Source organism: Dipodomys ordii, unplaced genomic scaffold (assembly GCF_000151885.1).
Source record: "Dipodomys ordii isolate 6190 unplaced genomic scaffold, Dord_2.0 Scaffold146, whole genome shotgun sequence".
In the NCBI taxonomy this organism is placed as follows: domain Eukaryota; kingdom Metazoa; phylum Chordata; class Mammalia; order Rodentia; family Heteromyidae; genus Dipodomys; species Dipodomys ordii.
In genome coordinates this window covers 2,064,771-2,081,314 of record NW_012267362.1, presented here as the reverse complement: position 1 = coordinate 2,081,314, position 16,544 = coordinate 2,064,771, and the positions used below count along the sequence as shown (strand labels likewise).

The following is a 16,544-nucleotide window of genomic DNA, read 5'->3' as shown; positions in this document are numbered from 1 at the left end:
TGTGGTGCTGAGGAATCGAACCCAGGGCCTCATGCATGCAAGGCAAGCACTCTACCACTGAGCCACCTTCCCAGCCCTAATTTTACTTTTTGAGATAGCATCTCATTATGTAGCTCAGGCTGACCTTGAACTCCTATCTCAGCCTCCCGGATGCTGGAAATATAGGCATATACCACTATGTGTGGTTCAAATATATAAATTCTCTGTCTCTCTGTCTCTGTCTGTCTCTTTCTTTCTTCCTTCTCTCCCACCTTACCTCCTCCCTCTTTCTTTCCTTCTTTCCTTCTGCTGGTATCAGGGCTTTTAGTTCTGGCCCTCTTAACTTTCGTGTTCTCAGTGGGCATTCTACCATTTGAGCTACCAGTCCAGAATTTTACTAGTTATTTGGAGATAGTCTCACACATATTTTCTACCCAGGTTGGCTTCAAACCTTGTTCCTCTGATCTCAGCCTCCTGGGTCATTACTTTAGAGTAAGCCTCCAGTGTCTGGCTTCAAAGGTATTTTTTTTTAAGAATAAAACTTAACCACATCAATATTTGCATGCTAATAAAGCTTACTATTTGGCTTATCTAAATTCAAAAGAGCTATTTTCTTTTTCTTTCTCCATATAAAACACTTCCTTTTTTATTGAGGCATAACTTAATAACTTACACTTCAATGAAAAGGTATAAAAATAAAAAAAATGTCATTTATCAAGAACAAACATACCCATGGCACCAGTAGCCAGGTTAGCAAACAGAACATTTCCAACACAGCAGAATACCTCCAGGCCCCTGCATCCCCTCTCATACAACCTTTCATCTTCACCCACTACCTCCTTCCCACTCTTCCCTCAGTTTCCATTCTTGCTTGTGGTTGTAACTGGTTTATTCACATCATTGGAGAGTCATCCATAGTATAAATGGAACAATCTTTGTCATTTGTTCTTATATGGCTTAGCATTGGGATTATTTCTGGTTTGGGGCTGTCATGCAGACTTTTTTGTCCGTCTTTTGGTGAACATACAGACACATTCTCTGTTGCCTCAGAGTGGAACATCTGACCATTGAAAAGAGCCATTTTCTTAGTCCCAACTTGCCTCAGAACAAATTTGTATGGAGATCAAGACCAGGGAACATTTACAACTGATTTACTTTAACAACAGTACAACCAAGTGCCAGTGTTAAGGCTGAGATCTGAGGATCACAGCTCAACGCCAACCTAGGCAGGAAAGTCTGTAAGACTCCTATCTTTAATTAACCACCAAAAAGCCAAAAGTGGAACTATAGTTAAAGTGCTAGCCTTGAGCAAAAATGCTCCAGATCCTGAGTTCAAGACCCAGAATTTGTACAAAAAATAAATAAAAATAACTTTCCAATCAAATTGAATTAATATTTCTGAGTTTAAAATAGTCATACATTCAAATATTGACTCAAAAACTATCACTGGACCAAGAAAATACTGAATGCATAGAGAAAAAGGAGGCAAACCTACCCAACCCATTCCTAGAATAAAAGAAGCAATGATGACTCACCAAGTCGCCTCACTTATCTCAAATGAAGAGCACACACTTCTTCAATTAGCTAACTATTCACACATCATCTTGGCTTAAATCATAGAGTAAGCTTAGAGCACAACAGACTGAAAGGAGTACATCTACAAAATAGCAGATCCTGTGCCATCCCGGTGCAGAAAAACTTTGAAAATGCATAACGATCTTTTGTGTTAGCAAATGAAATACTTATGACTGAAAACAAGACTATGGCGCAAACCTTCAGGAATAAAAATCTTACATGCTGGGGCTCATCTTCTGCTGACATTGCATTGTTAACACATAAAGCTTCTAAAAACTTCTGCTTCAGGATAATATAACGAAACCTGTGTAGAAAAAATAAAAATGAATCATTAAAAGGATTTAAATTTGTTTTAAGGATTAAAAGCTAAATGATAGATGCCTGGCATAGGGAGTGTATGACAATGAACCCAGCACTTGGGAGGCTAAGACAGGAAAATCATGAATTCAAGGCCTATCTATGCTACATGGTGAGGCCTTCTCTCAAAATATAAATACAACTCAAAAGCTGAAATGATAGCAATGTCCAATACTAGAAAAGTGCTTAAGTTTCTGAAGCAAGAAACTAGTGCTAGGGATCAAACCCAAGGCCTGTTCCTACTAGGTAATATTCTAATAGTGAGCTATATCACCAATTTGGCCAGGTTTGTTTTACAGGACTAATTATTTATTTTAAAAGAAACTTCTTTAAAATATTAATTTTCCAGGCTGGGAATGTGGTGTAGTAGTAGAGTGCTTGCCTAGCATGCATGAAGCCCCGAGTTTGATACCTCAGTACCATATAAACAGAAAAAGCAGGAAGTGGCACTGTGACTCAAGTGGTAGAGTGTTAGTCTTGAGCAAAAGAAGCTCAGGGACAGTGTCCAGGCCCTGCGTTCAAGCCCCAGGACTGGCTAAAAAAAATTAATTCTCCAGTGTCTGATAAATCAACTTGTAAATTACTGTAAAACTTGCTTTCAGAAAACTCCTGAAATATTTCCCTAAGTTTCTTATCACATTGAAGTCAGAGCTGAAAAAATTTAATTGAAAGTAACCACATTTTAATACTCACAAAGAAAAAATTTTAAATCCAATATTAAATCTGCAAAAAAATTAAGTTTTAACCAATCATGATGATACATAACTAAAATCCCAATCATTTAAACTACTCAAGAGGTGAAGGTAGGCACCACCTCCTGCTTTTTATTTTTTATTTTATTATTTATTTATTTATTTTTGGGTCTGGTCGTGGGGCCTGAACTCTGGGCCTGGGCGCTGGTCCCTCAGCTCTTCAGCTCAAGGCTAGCACTCTACCACTTGAGCCACAGCGCCACTTCGGGCTTTTTTTCTTTTTGCTTATGTGGTGCTGGGGAATTGAACCCAGGGCCTCAGGCATGCAAGGAAAGTGCTCTACCACTGAGCCACCTTCCCAGCCCCTGCTTTTTAATTTTTAATGTTTTTTTTTCGTGCACGCGCGTGCGCATGTGTGTGTGTGTTTGTGTGCGTGTGTGTGCGCACACACATGCTAGGCCTAGGGCTTAAATTCAGGACCTGAACACTGACCCTGAGCATTTTTGCTCAAAACTAGTTCTCTACCATTGGAGCCAGAGCTCCACTTCCAACTTTTTGATAACTAATTGGAGACAAGAGTATCATGGAATTTCCTGTCAGTATCACGGAATTTCCTGTCCAGGCTGGCTTTGACCTTCTCAGATCTCAGCCTCCTAAATAGCAAGGATTACAGGCGTGAGCCACTGACATCCAATTTAATGTGTTTTTATATATTTTATTTTTTTTTTTTTGGTCCGGTTGTGGGGCCTGAACTCTGGGCCTGGGTGCTGTCCCTCAGCTCTTCAGCTCAAGGCTAGCGCTCTACCACTTGAGCCACAGCGCCACTTCTGGCTTTTTTCTTTTTTTGTTTATGTGGTGCTGGGGAATCAAACCCAGGGCCTCATGCATTGCAAGGTAAGCGCTCTACCACTGAGCCACCTTCCCAGCCCCTATATATTTTATTTTCAATATGGCTCTGCATCTTGAACTCCAACAATTGTACTTATGCAAGCGCTATTTGAGCTAAGCCTCCTCCCCTCCTTTAACATTAGTATAATCTGGTAAAAATAGGGCAGAAAGGGTAGGAAAATGAAAAACACTTCAGCTGGTTTAAACAGTTCTCAGCCTCTTATATAGGTAGAATTACAGGTGTTAACCACCAGTGAGTGCCCGGCTGTTCTTGGAAAATGATCACTTTAAGGGGTAAAATCCAAAAGTTATAAAGGCTTTCCAGCTGAAGGCACTCCCCAGTCCACTCATGCAAACTAGAACTCAAGCAGAAAGCTGAAGCGTTAGAAGTCACAGGCCTGAAAAGCCAACAAAAAGTTTGGTACTGCCAACCACCAGTGGCTTATGCCTATAATTTTAGCTACTCAAAAGGCTTGGTTTCACAGCTGTGATCTGAGGATCACAGTTCAAAGCCAGCCTAGACAAGAAAGTCCATGAGATTCCTATCTTAATTAACCACCAAAAAGCCAGAAATAAAAAGCTATGGCTCAAGTGGTAGAATGCAGTCTTTTTTTTTTTGGGGGGGGGGGTCCGGTCGTGTGGCCTGTACTCTGGGCCTGGGTGCTGTCCCTCAGCTCTTCAGTTCAAGGCTAGTGCTCTACCACTTGAGTCGCAGCACCACTTCTGGCTTTTTTCTTTTTGCTTATGTGGTGCTGAGGAATCGAACTCAGGGCCTCAGGCATGCAAGGCAAGCGCTCTACCACTGAGCTACCTTCCCAGCCCCTAGAGTGCAGTCTTGAATAATAAAAGCTAAGGGACAGCACCCAGGCCCTGAGTGTAAGACATAGTATGGGCACAATGAATGAATGAATGAATGAGTTCAGTATTCCCACAACAGATGAAATGTGAGAGGAATCCACAATAAGAGGGAACCACAGTAAGAAATACACTAAAATTGCTGGGCATCAGTGGCTCACGCCTGTAATCCTAGCTACTCAAGAGGCTGGAATCTGAGGATCGTGGTTCAAAGCCAGCTCTGGCAGGAAAGTCTGTGAGACTCTTATCTCCAATAAACTACTCAGAAAAAGCCAGAAGTGGTGCTGTGGCTCAAGTAGTAGAGCGCTACCCTTGAGCAAAAGCTCAGGAACAGTGCCTAGGCCCAGAGTTGAAGACCCAGGACTGGCAAAAAGAAAAAGAAAGAAAGAAAAAGAAATATACTAAAATCTACCAGAGGCTTTGCTTATCTCCTAAACTATGAGGGTACAAGGAAGATTCCAAGGAGCCCCCAAAAAGCAACAGAAAAGTCAAAAAACCAAACAGACATTTCAGCTGGTATCCACTAGAGGGCAGACAAATTTGCATTTTGAGGTTAACAAAATTAATGACTGCATAAAAATTAATTTTTCAAATGAAGATAACCAAATTTAAGAATAACAGAACTGAAGAATGAATCTACAGCGTGGGATGTAGCTTCAAAAGTACATGTTTGTATTCCCAGCTATGCAGGAGGCAGAAACAGGAAGATCACAGTTTGGAGGACAGCTAATGCAGTTATCAAAATCTTATCTCAAAAACCCAGGAATGGTGGCTCACACCTTTTGTCTAGCTACTCAGGAAATAAAGGTCCAAGACTAGACCAGACAAAGTTAGGGCAAGTGCCTATCTGAAAATCAAACTAAAAACAAAAGCACTGAACATTGGGTCATGAGTGCTTGCCTATGAAGAGCAAGGCTCAGAGTTCAAACCCCAGTACCACATGTAAGCATATGCCTATAATCCTAACACTCAGAGGGCAAAAGCAAGAGGATTTCAAGGACAAGACCAGCCTGATATACTGACATACATAGGTGTTCCCCCAAAATTTAGAGAGATACTATGGTTTGACTCAATGCTATAGCACCTAGTTAGCATGTGTGAGAATGTCGGTTCAATCTCCATCACCACCAAAAAATTAAATAGTAAGGCCTCAGTCCTGTGTCACAAAAAGCAATTTATCTAACATCATGACCCAGAGGCAAAGAGATAGGAGACATGAGCATGGCAGCACACCTGTAATCCCAGCTACCTGGAAGGTGGTGACAAAGAGGATGGGGAGTTCAAGGCATGCCTAGGTAAAGATAAAGAAACTGTCTCAAAAAAATTAAAATAAAAACAAAGCCTGGGACCATAGTTCAAGTGGTAGAAAACTCATCTAGCATGTGTGAGGCCCTGGATTCAATTCCTAATACCATAAAGATATGGAAGAGAAAATTTGAAGAAACAATGACCAAAATTTCATGCCAGGAGCTAGTAGCTTACACCCATAATCCTCAGTACATAGGAAGCTGAGATCTGAGGATCATATTTTGAAGACAGCTTGGATGGAAAAGTTTGTCAGGCTCTTCTCTAATTAACTAGCAAAAAGCCAGAAGTAAGTCTGTGGCTCAAGTGATCAAGTGCCAGAATTGAACAGAAAAAAGTCAAGTAAGAATGTTAGATAATGAGTTCAAGTCCCAGTACAAAAATTTTCCTTTCTTCCAGGAAAGGAATGAAGAAATTAAGGTAGAAAGAAAAGAAGAAAGCAGGCAGGCAGACACATTGAATTATAAGAGATTAAGGATACAAATTATAGATGACAACTCATGAGAAACAATAGAAACCTAAAGCTTTCATGCTATTATGAAGACACAACCCTTAGGATTTTTTACACACTATTGAGCAAAAGGATGTGCATATCAGAGCTGCAGATATTCGAAGCATATGCAACTTGTCCTGCAGAAGTGCTCCAACTTAGTATGGTTGGTTATACTGCTTTAGAAAAGTCCTGTTTAAAATTTTTGGGTTTTTTTTTGCTATATTTCTGACAATGACAAAGCACTAAAACTTTGTATAAAGTCTTACCTACCTTTTTTTGTCAAACTTTTCCATACATTCTAGAGGCTGAATGAACTGAAGAACTTCATCCCATTGACCATCAAGGATTAGTTGCCTAAAGAAAAATCCAGAACACTATCAAATTTAGAATATGTTAATAGATGATACTCAAACACTAAAACAATTTTTCACACCAGTGATGACATATTATCTATGAAAAGAATTTATGATTCTGCATTCACTCCTCGTGTTAGCATAAATATAATTTTGATCTCTAAAAGAACTTTAGCCGGGCGCCAGTGGCTCACACCTGTAATCCTAGCTACTCAGGAGGCTGAGATCTGAGGATCACGGTTCAAAGCCAGCCTGGGCAGGAAAGTCTGTGAAACTCTTATCTCCAATAAACCACCAGAAAACCGTAAGTGGCGCTGTAACTCAAGTGGTAGAGCGCTAGCCTTGAGCTAAAGAGCTGAGGAACAGCACTCAGGCCCAGAGTTCAAGGCCCATGACCAATCAAAAAAAAAAAAAAAAAGAACTTTATACTTTAAACAAAAAAGTTCCTTATTTCTCTATTCATCTTCAGTTTTAAAGCTAGTATTTTATTTTCTTTTTTGGTGCCAATACCAAGACCTGAATTCAGGGCTTTGAGTTCTTGCTCAGCTTTTCTACTCATGGCTAATACTCTACTATTTGGGCCAGTATTTTTGATGATTAATTGGAGATAGTTCCTTGGACTTTTCTGCCTGGGCTGGCTTCAAACCATGATCTTCCATATCTCAGTCTCTTAAATAGCTATGATCATAGGCCTGATCTACCACCAGCATCTGGCTAAATAAAGTATGTATTATTAAAAGACTATTAGTGGTCAAATCTTGACAAGCATGTATAGACAAGCCCTAGCTAGATTCAACCCCAATACTGTAACTCTTTATTTCCAATTAACCAGCAAAAAAGCCAGAACTGAAAGTGTAGCTCAAGTCATAGAGTCCAAATATAAAAGTTAAATAAAGCCCAGTGCTGGTGGCTCACGCCTGTAATCCTAGCTACTCAGGAGTCTGAGATCTCAGGATTGTGGTTCAAAGCCAGCCCATGCAGGAAAGTCCATGATACTCTTATCTCAAATTAACCACCAGAAAACCAGAACTGGAGCTGTGGCTCAAAGTGATAGAGAGCTAGTCTTCAGAAAAAGACCTCAGGGACAGTACCCAGGCCCTCAATTCAAGCTCCATGACCGACCAACAACAAAAAAGTTAGGGTGCAGTTCAAGACCCCAGTACTGGCACACAAAAACCAAAGTCAAAACAAGTAGAGATCAGAGGAAACAGCAAGGAACAAGAACAATTTTCATCCTCCTTTAAGTGGTCTGTAAAGTTTCCAAAAGTTCCAAGGTACTCTTTCTTCTTATACAATAACAATTTCCCTATTTTTGAATACTTTGTAACAGTAAAATATAGAAACAGAAAGATGGGCAGAAGGACTTATCATATAAAATTGACAACATATGATTCTGCTTATAAAGGAACATTTTTAATTATTATGTTTTAAAAAACAGGAAGACACAATTTCAAAGATACTTACTGTCTGGGTAATTCTATGCATTGGTAATTCTGTGCACTTCACCTCAACATCAGTTAAATTTCATTATAAACCTACAGGATCCTGCAGATATTTAAAAACTAGTACAAAATTCCAGAAATATCAGTACTTGAAACAGAACCAAAAGAACACAGCCTCATACCAGTTACATCACTCAGTAAGCCCCCAAAATCTGGAAGACCACAGCATAAGTGATAGAAATACAAATGTAAATAAACTTTAATGATAAAGCTTTGTATTTTTTAAGGAAAACTCATTTTGCCCAATAACATGTACTTTTTGCTATTGCATAAAAATAGAATACATTCTGCCTGGAAATGTGGGATCTTTTTTTCCATCCAATTCAAATTGAGATATATTTAGCTTTCCATTTTGGCAAATACATCAATTCCCTTTGCTTTGCAATTCCAACTCCAAGAATCTTTTCCTAAGGAAATAATCTAAGCTATAGAAAAAGTCTCATGTATAAAAGCCACTCAGTAAAGCATTTAAGAAAATTGAAAATAATTCTCTAAAAATAGAAGAACAAACATTGGAAAATTAAGTTGAAAATTATTAATGTATCAATAAATTTGTAATCAGAGAAGATCCTTATGATATTAATGGATAAAACAGGAGTTATGATTCTTGTTTAAGACCTCTGGGTTTTACTACTGAAAATATTCTATGAAAACATCACAGTATTTTGTAAATGCTCCATTATAAAAATACTTGAAAATACTACTTAGTCCTGAATTATTATAAAGTTCTATTTTTAAATCTATATATAATAGTAATATTTAACTTTTTTTCCATACGTAGGGCTTGAACTGTAGGCTTGAGCGCTGTCCCTCAGCTCTTCAGCTCAAGGCTAGTACTCTACCACTTCAGCCACAGTGCCACTTCTGTTTTTTTCTGTTTACGTGGTGCTGAGAAATGGAACCCATGGCTTCATGCATGCGAGGCAAGCACTCTACCACTGAGCCACCTTCCCAGCCCAATACTTAACATTTTTGAAGGCACTATAAACTTCAGAGTAATAATGAAATCATACCTCAGGAAGAGCATATCATCTGAAAATAGACCATTTATGACACCACTTTCCTTCTCAAGAGCCAACATACTAATGTGAAGCTTCTTTGAATTCAAGAAGTCCAAAATTAGCTTAATGATTTCAACCTCTTTTACGTTCACTGTTTCTTCAGCCGTCATATTGATAGCCTAAGTAGTAAACAGAATAACAAAAAAAAAGTTAGTCCTATTGTTTTATATCTGTTTTACTGCATAGAAACTACACAGGTTTCTTGGGAATGTTTGGTAAGGGAATTCTGAAGTGAAAATGACTTACCAAAACAAAGTCATACCTGCCTGGCATGTGTGAGGCCCTAGTGTACTGGGAGAACCCAACTTATTCCACAATGTTCTAAATACACTGTCAGAAGGATGCCCTAAAATATTCATTCAGTAAGCATTTAACATCTCAGGACACACTGATCCTGTCCTTACAAGTTTACAATCCAGCAGCAATATCTACATTAGAGTCAAACAAAAAAGCCTAAGTTAAAATGTGACAGTGGTAGATTAATGTCATATTGGTAATGTCAATGACATTTGATATCATTGAGGATATAAGTTGTATGATAATAAAACTTTAGAACCTGAAGGGCTGTAAGGGCATTAGTTTAACATTTCATTTTACAGATGATGCCAAAAGTTAAATAACCTAAGTTGTTGTTTTTCTAATATAAAGACTCAGAGAAAAATAAGAAAGGGAAAAAAAGACTCCGAACAACACAAAAAATTACTAGCTGCAAAGAAAGCTCATCAGGATCCCAGTTCAAACCCTGGGCAGACACATTCATGAGATTCCTATCTCCAATTAACCAGCAAAAAGTCAGAAGTGAAGATGTGGCTCAAGCGGTAGAGTACCAGCATTGAGCAGAAGCTGAGCAAAAGCTCAAGTCCCAATACCAAACCCAAAACAAAACAAAAAACTTTATTAAATGAAATAAGGCTACAAGTCTTATCTTTCTCACCAGACCATCTTATTTTAACCAACCTCCCAGGTACAAAAAGACATATATGTATGGAGCACATGGGCAGCAAAGATGGCGCTGGGAGGGGGTTGAGTGGGCAGAGCCTAATTTACTGTAGAGCACATGGCCAGCCAAGATAGCTCTGGGAGAGAGTAGAGTGGGCAGACCCCAATTGATCTTCTGATCAGTACCTAACCAGCCCGTGAAGGCTCAGGTGAATGATAGGGTGTGACCTTGACAGTAATTGGTTCCTCTTCCTCCCTTACCATACCACCCACCCTTTTTGTCTTTAAAAGGGGCTGCTCTCTGTTAATAAACGAGTTTTTCTACCTGCTGGATTTGGCTCCCCGCTGTGTCTGATTGTCTCCTGGGCTGAAGGAGGCTAGGGAACTGGCGAGCTCCGCACTTACCTTTCCTCGGACCCCGTCTGTCTTTTGTGGGAAGGACGAAGACCCAACATATGTAGGAACATTTCTATGTTCCTTAAAGATTTGTGCTGGGCATGGTGGTACACACCTGTAACCCTAGCTCTCAGAAAGCTGAAGGAGACTGAGGCCAGCCTAGATTATATAACAAGTTCCATGCCTCTCATGCTTCACAGTGAGATATTGTCTCAGAAAACAAAAAAATCAAAATCAAAATTAAAATGAAACAAATGATTTGCTTTTAGTAGGTAAAACTCAAAATCACCAGCAGACAATTAAATGGATAATCCATACTATATATACAAATGCAGTGATACAGAACTATACAACCTGAGAGAAAGCCATCATAGAATAATGTAGCTATTAATAAATATTTGTTTAGGGCTGGGAAGGTGGCTCAGTGGTAGAGCGTTTGCCTTGCATGCTTGAGGCCCTGGGTTCGATTCCTCAGCACCACATAAGCAAAAAGAAAAAAGCCGGAAGTGGTGGCGTGGCTTAAGTGGGAGAGCGCTAGCCTTGCGCTGAAGAGCTGAGGGACAGCGCCCAGGCCCAGCTGAAGAGCTGAGGGACAGCGCCCAGGCCCAGAGTTCAGGCCCCACGACCAGACCAAAATAAAAAAATATATTTGTTTAATGCCAGATGCAGTATATCACACCTGTAATCCTAGCTACTTGGGAGGCTGAGATCTAAAGAGCCCAGTTCAAAGCCAACCTGGGGACAGACATCTATGAGACTCTTATGTCCAACTGGCTACCAAAAAACCCAAAGTGGAGGTATGGCTCAAGTGGTAGAGAGCTATCCTTGAGGGCAGAGAGAAAACAAAACAAAAAAAACCTCAAAGACAACAGCCAGGCCCTGAATTCAAACCCTAGGACTAGTACAAAAAATAAATAAATAAAATACACAAAGAAAAATCCAGAAGTTCAGTGTGGTTATCTCTGAATAGAGGAATAGAATTGTAATGAAGGACATGGATCCAGGAAGGATAAGTGAGCAAGGGGAGACTTACTGTTTTGTGGGTTTTTGGTTTTTTTGTGTTTTTTTTTTTTGTCAGTTGTGGGGCTTGAACTCTGGGCCTAGGCACTGTCCCTCAGCTCTTCAGCTCAAGACTAGCACACTACATCTTGAGCTACAGCACCACTTCCAGTTTTCTGATGGTTTATTGGAGATAAAAGTCTCACAGACTTTTCTGCCTGGGCTGGCTTTGAACCACGATCCTCTGATCTCAGCCACCTGAGTAGCTAGGATTACAGGGGTGAGCCACTGGCACTCAGCTTAGACTTTCTGTTTTTGAGACCGAATTTCACTGTAAACCAAGCTGGTCTTGAACTTTCTACTTTCCTGCTTCAGCTTCCAGAGCACTGGAATTACAGATGTTACCATGACTGGCTGGAAAGTAGACTATTAAATTCTTTATCATTTGTATTTATTTATACATTTGTTGTTTGTTTATATAAGTACTTTTAAAATTAATTTTAAAGTGAAAAACCTATCAAAAATGTCTAGCTCGGGGGTGGGGCGGGGGGGGGGTTGAGATGGGAAGGAGAAACAAAGGAGGAGGCAACAATGCTTGGTAAGAAATGTATTCATTATCTTGCCCATGTAATTGTAACCCCTCTGTACCATATTTTCACAATAAAAAAAAAGCCTAGCTCTCAAAGTTCTATTTTTTTTGGGGGGGGGGCGGTCATGGGACTTGAACTCTGGGCCTGGGCACTGTCCCTCAGCTCTTCAGCTCAAGACTAGTGCCCTACCTCTTGAGCCACAGTGCCACTTCCAATTTTCTAGTGGTTTATTGGAGATAAGAGTCTCATGGACTTTGGACTTTCCTGCCTTTTGGACTTTCCTGCCCGGGCTGGCTTTGAACATGATCCTCAGATCTCAGCCTCCTGAGTAGCTAGGACTACAGGCATGAACCACTGGCGCCCAGCTCAAAGTTTGTGTGTCCCTGGTGTGTGTTTTGTGTGTGTGTGTGTGTGTGTGTGTGTGTGTGTCTCCCCCTGGTACTGGGGCTTTTTTTAACTCCAAGCCAGGACAATGTCCCTTAGCTTTTCCATTCAAGGCAAGAACTCTATCACTTGAGCCACAGCTCCTCTGCTGGCTTTCTGATGGTCAATTGGAGATAAAACAGTCTCACAGACTTTCCTGCCCAAACTGGCTTTGAAACTTGATCCTCAGATTTCAGCATCCAGAATAGCAAGTATGAGCTACCAGCACTTGGATCAAAGGCTTTGTTTTATGTCAAGGTTCCAACTAGAGCAGAATCTCAAAATCAAGATTAACTGTTATGTTTTCAATATAAGAACATTCTTGATATTATGAATTCTATTTAAGGGGACCTTACAAAAATACTCTTCACAAAACATAGCTTCCAAATCCCCTAACATCCTGGCCATTCTTAGAATATTTGTATATCGCGTGTGTGTGTGTGTGTGTGTGTGTGTGTGTGTGTGTGTGTGTGCATGCTTGATGAACTCAGCACCTGGGAGCTGTCCCTGTCTTTTTGCTCAAGGCTAGTACTCAACCACTTTTTTGCTCAAGGCTAGTACTCAACCACTTAAGCCACAGCTCCACTTCCTGCTTGTTTTGAGTAGTTAATTGGAGGTAAGTGTCACAGACTCCTTGCCTGGGCTGGCCCTGAACCAGATCCTTAGATCTCAGCTTCCTGAGTAGCTAAGATTACAGACATGAGTCCACAGGGTCCAGCTTGTGAATCTCTTTCTTAACACAACCAAAATAGAAGACAATACTCCCTGGTATGGAATAATCTGGTCTGGTCAACAACTATATACACTAAAACTAGCACTTCGCATAATGAGGACATTCATAATGAACAAACCTAAAGATGTTTTATATCATTTATTTGTAAAATACTGTTGTTGTTTTTTACTGCCCAGAACTTAATTTCCAAACTTTTCTTCAACATGGAAAAGAAAAGCAACCTAATTCTATTTCCAAGTTTTCAAAAAATTGTTTTAAAAAGGTTAAGCCAGTAAAGGAAATGCAAATAAAACAACCCTGACATACCACCTTACCACAGTCAAAATGGCCCACATCCTAAATTCAGCCAATGACAAATGCTGGAGGGGATACAGAAAAAGAGGAACCCTATTACACTGCTGGCGAGAATGTACACTAATACAACCACTTTGGAAAGCAGTCTGGAGGTACCTCAGACCTCCCCTATGATCCAGCCATACTACTCGTAGGCATCTACCCCGAGCAACAGGAATCAGGATACAAGGACACATGCACCTCCATGTTCATTGCAACACTGTTCACAATAGCCAAGATATGGAAACAACCCAGATGTCCCACTACAGATGAGTGGATCCAAAAATTGTGGTACCTGTATACGATGGAATATTATGCAGCCATTTCAAAGGACAAAATAATGGCATTTGCAGGGAAATAGATGAAACTAGAAAAAAATCATTTTGAGTGAGATAAGCCTAGAGCAAAGAGACAAATGGCACAGGGTCTCCCTAATATGTGGATGCTAAATACAAAATGGAAGGAGATAAGACAAAGTAAACAGGACTCGAGAAACAAAGGACCTCCACTCATCTAGTCATATCATTACTAAATGACCCCATGCTGCTGACCACATATATGGTATACATGCACACATCTGAGGGAAACTAGGAGAAGGTCACAGAATCAGAGGGGAAACAGGGGAAAACATATAACAGAGGGACCCATCAGCTGCACTGGAAATTGATGAAAACCAACTAAGCAACTCAAAGGCAGTGATGGGAGGAAGGGAATGAGAGGGATAGAGGAAACAGTTTACACTAAGCAAAAGGAAAGATATGTACCTACCACTTGATGTAGAAGAAATAGTTATATTGTCAAAGTTTATAGAATTCACAAACTTTATAGACCATGATAATGACAATTTGCCTCATGAAGGTTAAAAGGTGTTTGTGACTTTAACTAAGTATTGTTATTTCACAATACTATGAAATTTGTGAAATTTATGTAATCTCAATCACAATAAAAAATTTAAAGAAAATGTTAAGCCAACAGGACTTGGTGGTCCACACATATTGCCAGCAGTTGGGAGGCTAAGGCAGGAGGATAGAGATTTGGAGACCAGTTTGGACTCTACAGAGTTCCAGGTCAGCTAAGCTACAGAGTAAAACCCTGTCTCAAAGAATTAAACAGAGAATAAACATTAAGGCTCTAAGTTCATTTTGATGCTATAGAATTTTCTCAAGAATTTTAGATAAGGCTCCATATTCTTTTGCAATGATTCAACAAAATCATAAAACATTTCTTAACCACACAAAAAAATAACATGATTTCAATTAAATGGGTCATATATATGTAGTATCAAAGTTGTATACTTTATCATATACAACTGTCTATAAATCCTATTCTATAAATAGGATGTTAAGCGCAAACAAAGAGGTGAAGGAAGGTGAATATGGTCAAAATACTTCACGTACAGATGTGAAAATGGAACGATGAAGCTTGTTGAAATTGATTTTGGAGGAGAGAGGGGAAATGAGAAGAATAGAAAGGTGAATCTGACCAAAGCACTGTGTGCATATATGTACATGTTAAAATAAAACCACTTATGTTACTAATTGATGTCAATTTTAAAGATGTGGGAAAAATAGAATGTTGACAAATAAAGCTCCAAATTTACTGGCAAGCATGTAACTGGTGCTCAATAAACAAATTTCCTCCCATCAGAACCAGGCCTTGGTTAAGACAATGTGTCCAAAGGACACACAGGAGGCATAGCCTCAGTAGTAAAGTGCCAGCCATGAGAAAGCAAACGGAGCAAGGACCTGAGTTCAAGCCCCTATGTCGAAGAAATATTGGGAAGACCAATTATTTTTAAATACAACAGATAGAGAACATCCAAATTTTATTTATTTTATTTTTGTGCTGGTACTGGGGCTTGAACTCAGAGCCTGCGCGCTATCACGTAGCTTTTCCACTCAAGGATAGTCCTCTACCACTTGAATCCCAGATCCACTTCCAAAACCAAAAAACTTTACTGAAAAAAGAAAAAACAGAAAAGAAGGTATATGAAGAGACTCCTACTTGTTTGGTGTCAATACCCACTTTTTAAAAAATATTTGAAAGCCTGGCATTGGTGGCTTACACCCATAATCCTACCTGCTCAAGAGGCCATGATCTGGAAGATGAAGGCTCAAAGTTAAACCAAGGAGAAAAGTTTACTAGACTCCATTTCCAAAATAACCAGCAAAAAGCCTGGCTGGAAGAATGGCTCAAGTGATAAGAGTGCTAACCCATGAGCAGGCAAACCGAGCAACCATGAGGCCCTGAGTTCAAACCACAGCACTGGTAAAAATAAATAAATATAAAAAATAAATGGGCTGGGAATGTTTCTTAGTGGTAGAGTGCTTGCCTGCCATGTATGAAGCCCTGGATTTGATTCTTCAGTACCACAAAAACAGGAAAAACTGAATGTGGTACTGCGGCTTAAGTGGTAGCCTTGAGCAAAAGCAGCTCAGGGACACTGAGTTCAAGCCACAGGATTGGATAAATAAATAAATAAAAACAAAAAACAAAATAAATAAAAAATTTTAAACTGAGTATTTACTAGGTGCTAATATCAGACTATTATACCAGACCTGTGCTGCAAAAATTAACCCATTAGTAGGTGAACATAAGTTCACAAAAAGTTTTAAAGAAGTATGTAGTATTTCACAAGATCTTTACCCTTGAACAGAAATAAACCCAAAACAGAAGAAAAATCATTTAAAGTATGTAGCTATTCAATGTGGTAATCTCAAAATTGAAGTGTGGGCTGGTAGTGGAATGGAATATGAAGAACTATATTAAAGACTTATGAATGAAAATAGTTCACATAAAATATAAAATAAGCTGGGCACCAGTGGCTTGCACCTGTAGTCCTAACTACTCAAGAGACTGAGATCTGAGAATAGAGGACAAAACAAGAAAGTCCATGACACTTTTATCTCCAATTAACTACCAAAACAGCTAGAGTGGAGCTGTGGCTCAAATGGTAGAGCACTAGCCTTAAGCAAAATAAAAAGCTTAGGGACAGTGCACAGACCCTGAGTTCAAGCCCCACAACCAACACAAAAACAAACAAATGTGTGCGTGTGCATGTGTGTGTGTGT

General features: G+C 39.5%; 1 protein-coding gene across 1 annotated transcript in view; it reads right to left on the bottom strand.

Moving 5' to 3' along the window:
• Positions 1 to 9,173, bottom strand: part of Wdr47 (WD repeat domain 47) — a 75,718-nt gene extending 66,545 nt beyond the window's left edge. The window contains exons 1-3 of the mRNA XM_013031845.1: positions 9,013 to 9,173; positions 6,415 to 6,498; positions 1,660 to 1,858 (exon numbers count right to left, since the gene is read on the bottom strand). Coding sequence (XP_012887299.1) covers positions 1,660 to 1,858; positions 6,415 to 6,498; positions 9,013 to 9,170 — 441 coding nt within the window. The 5' untranslated portion in view covers positions 9,171 to 9,173. The remainder of the gene's footprint in view (positions 1 to 1,659; positions 1,859 to 6,414; positions 6,499 to 9,012) is intronic.
• Positions 9,174 to 16,544: the final 7,371 nt, after the last annotated feature.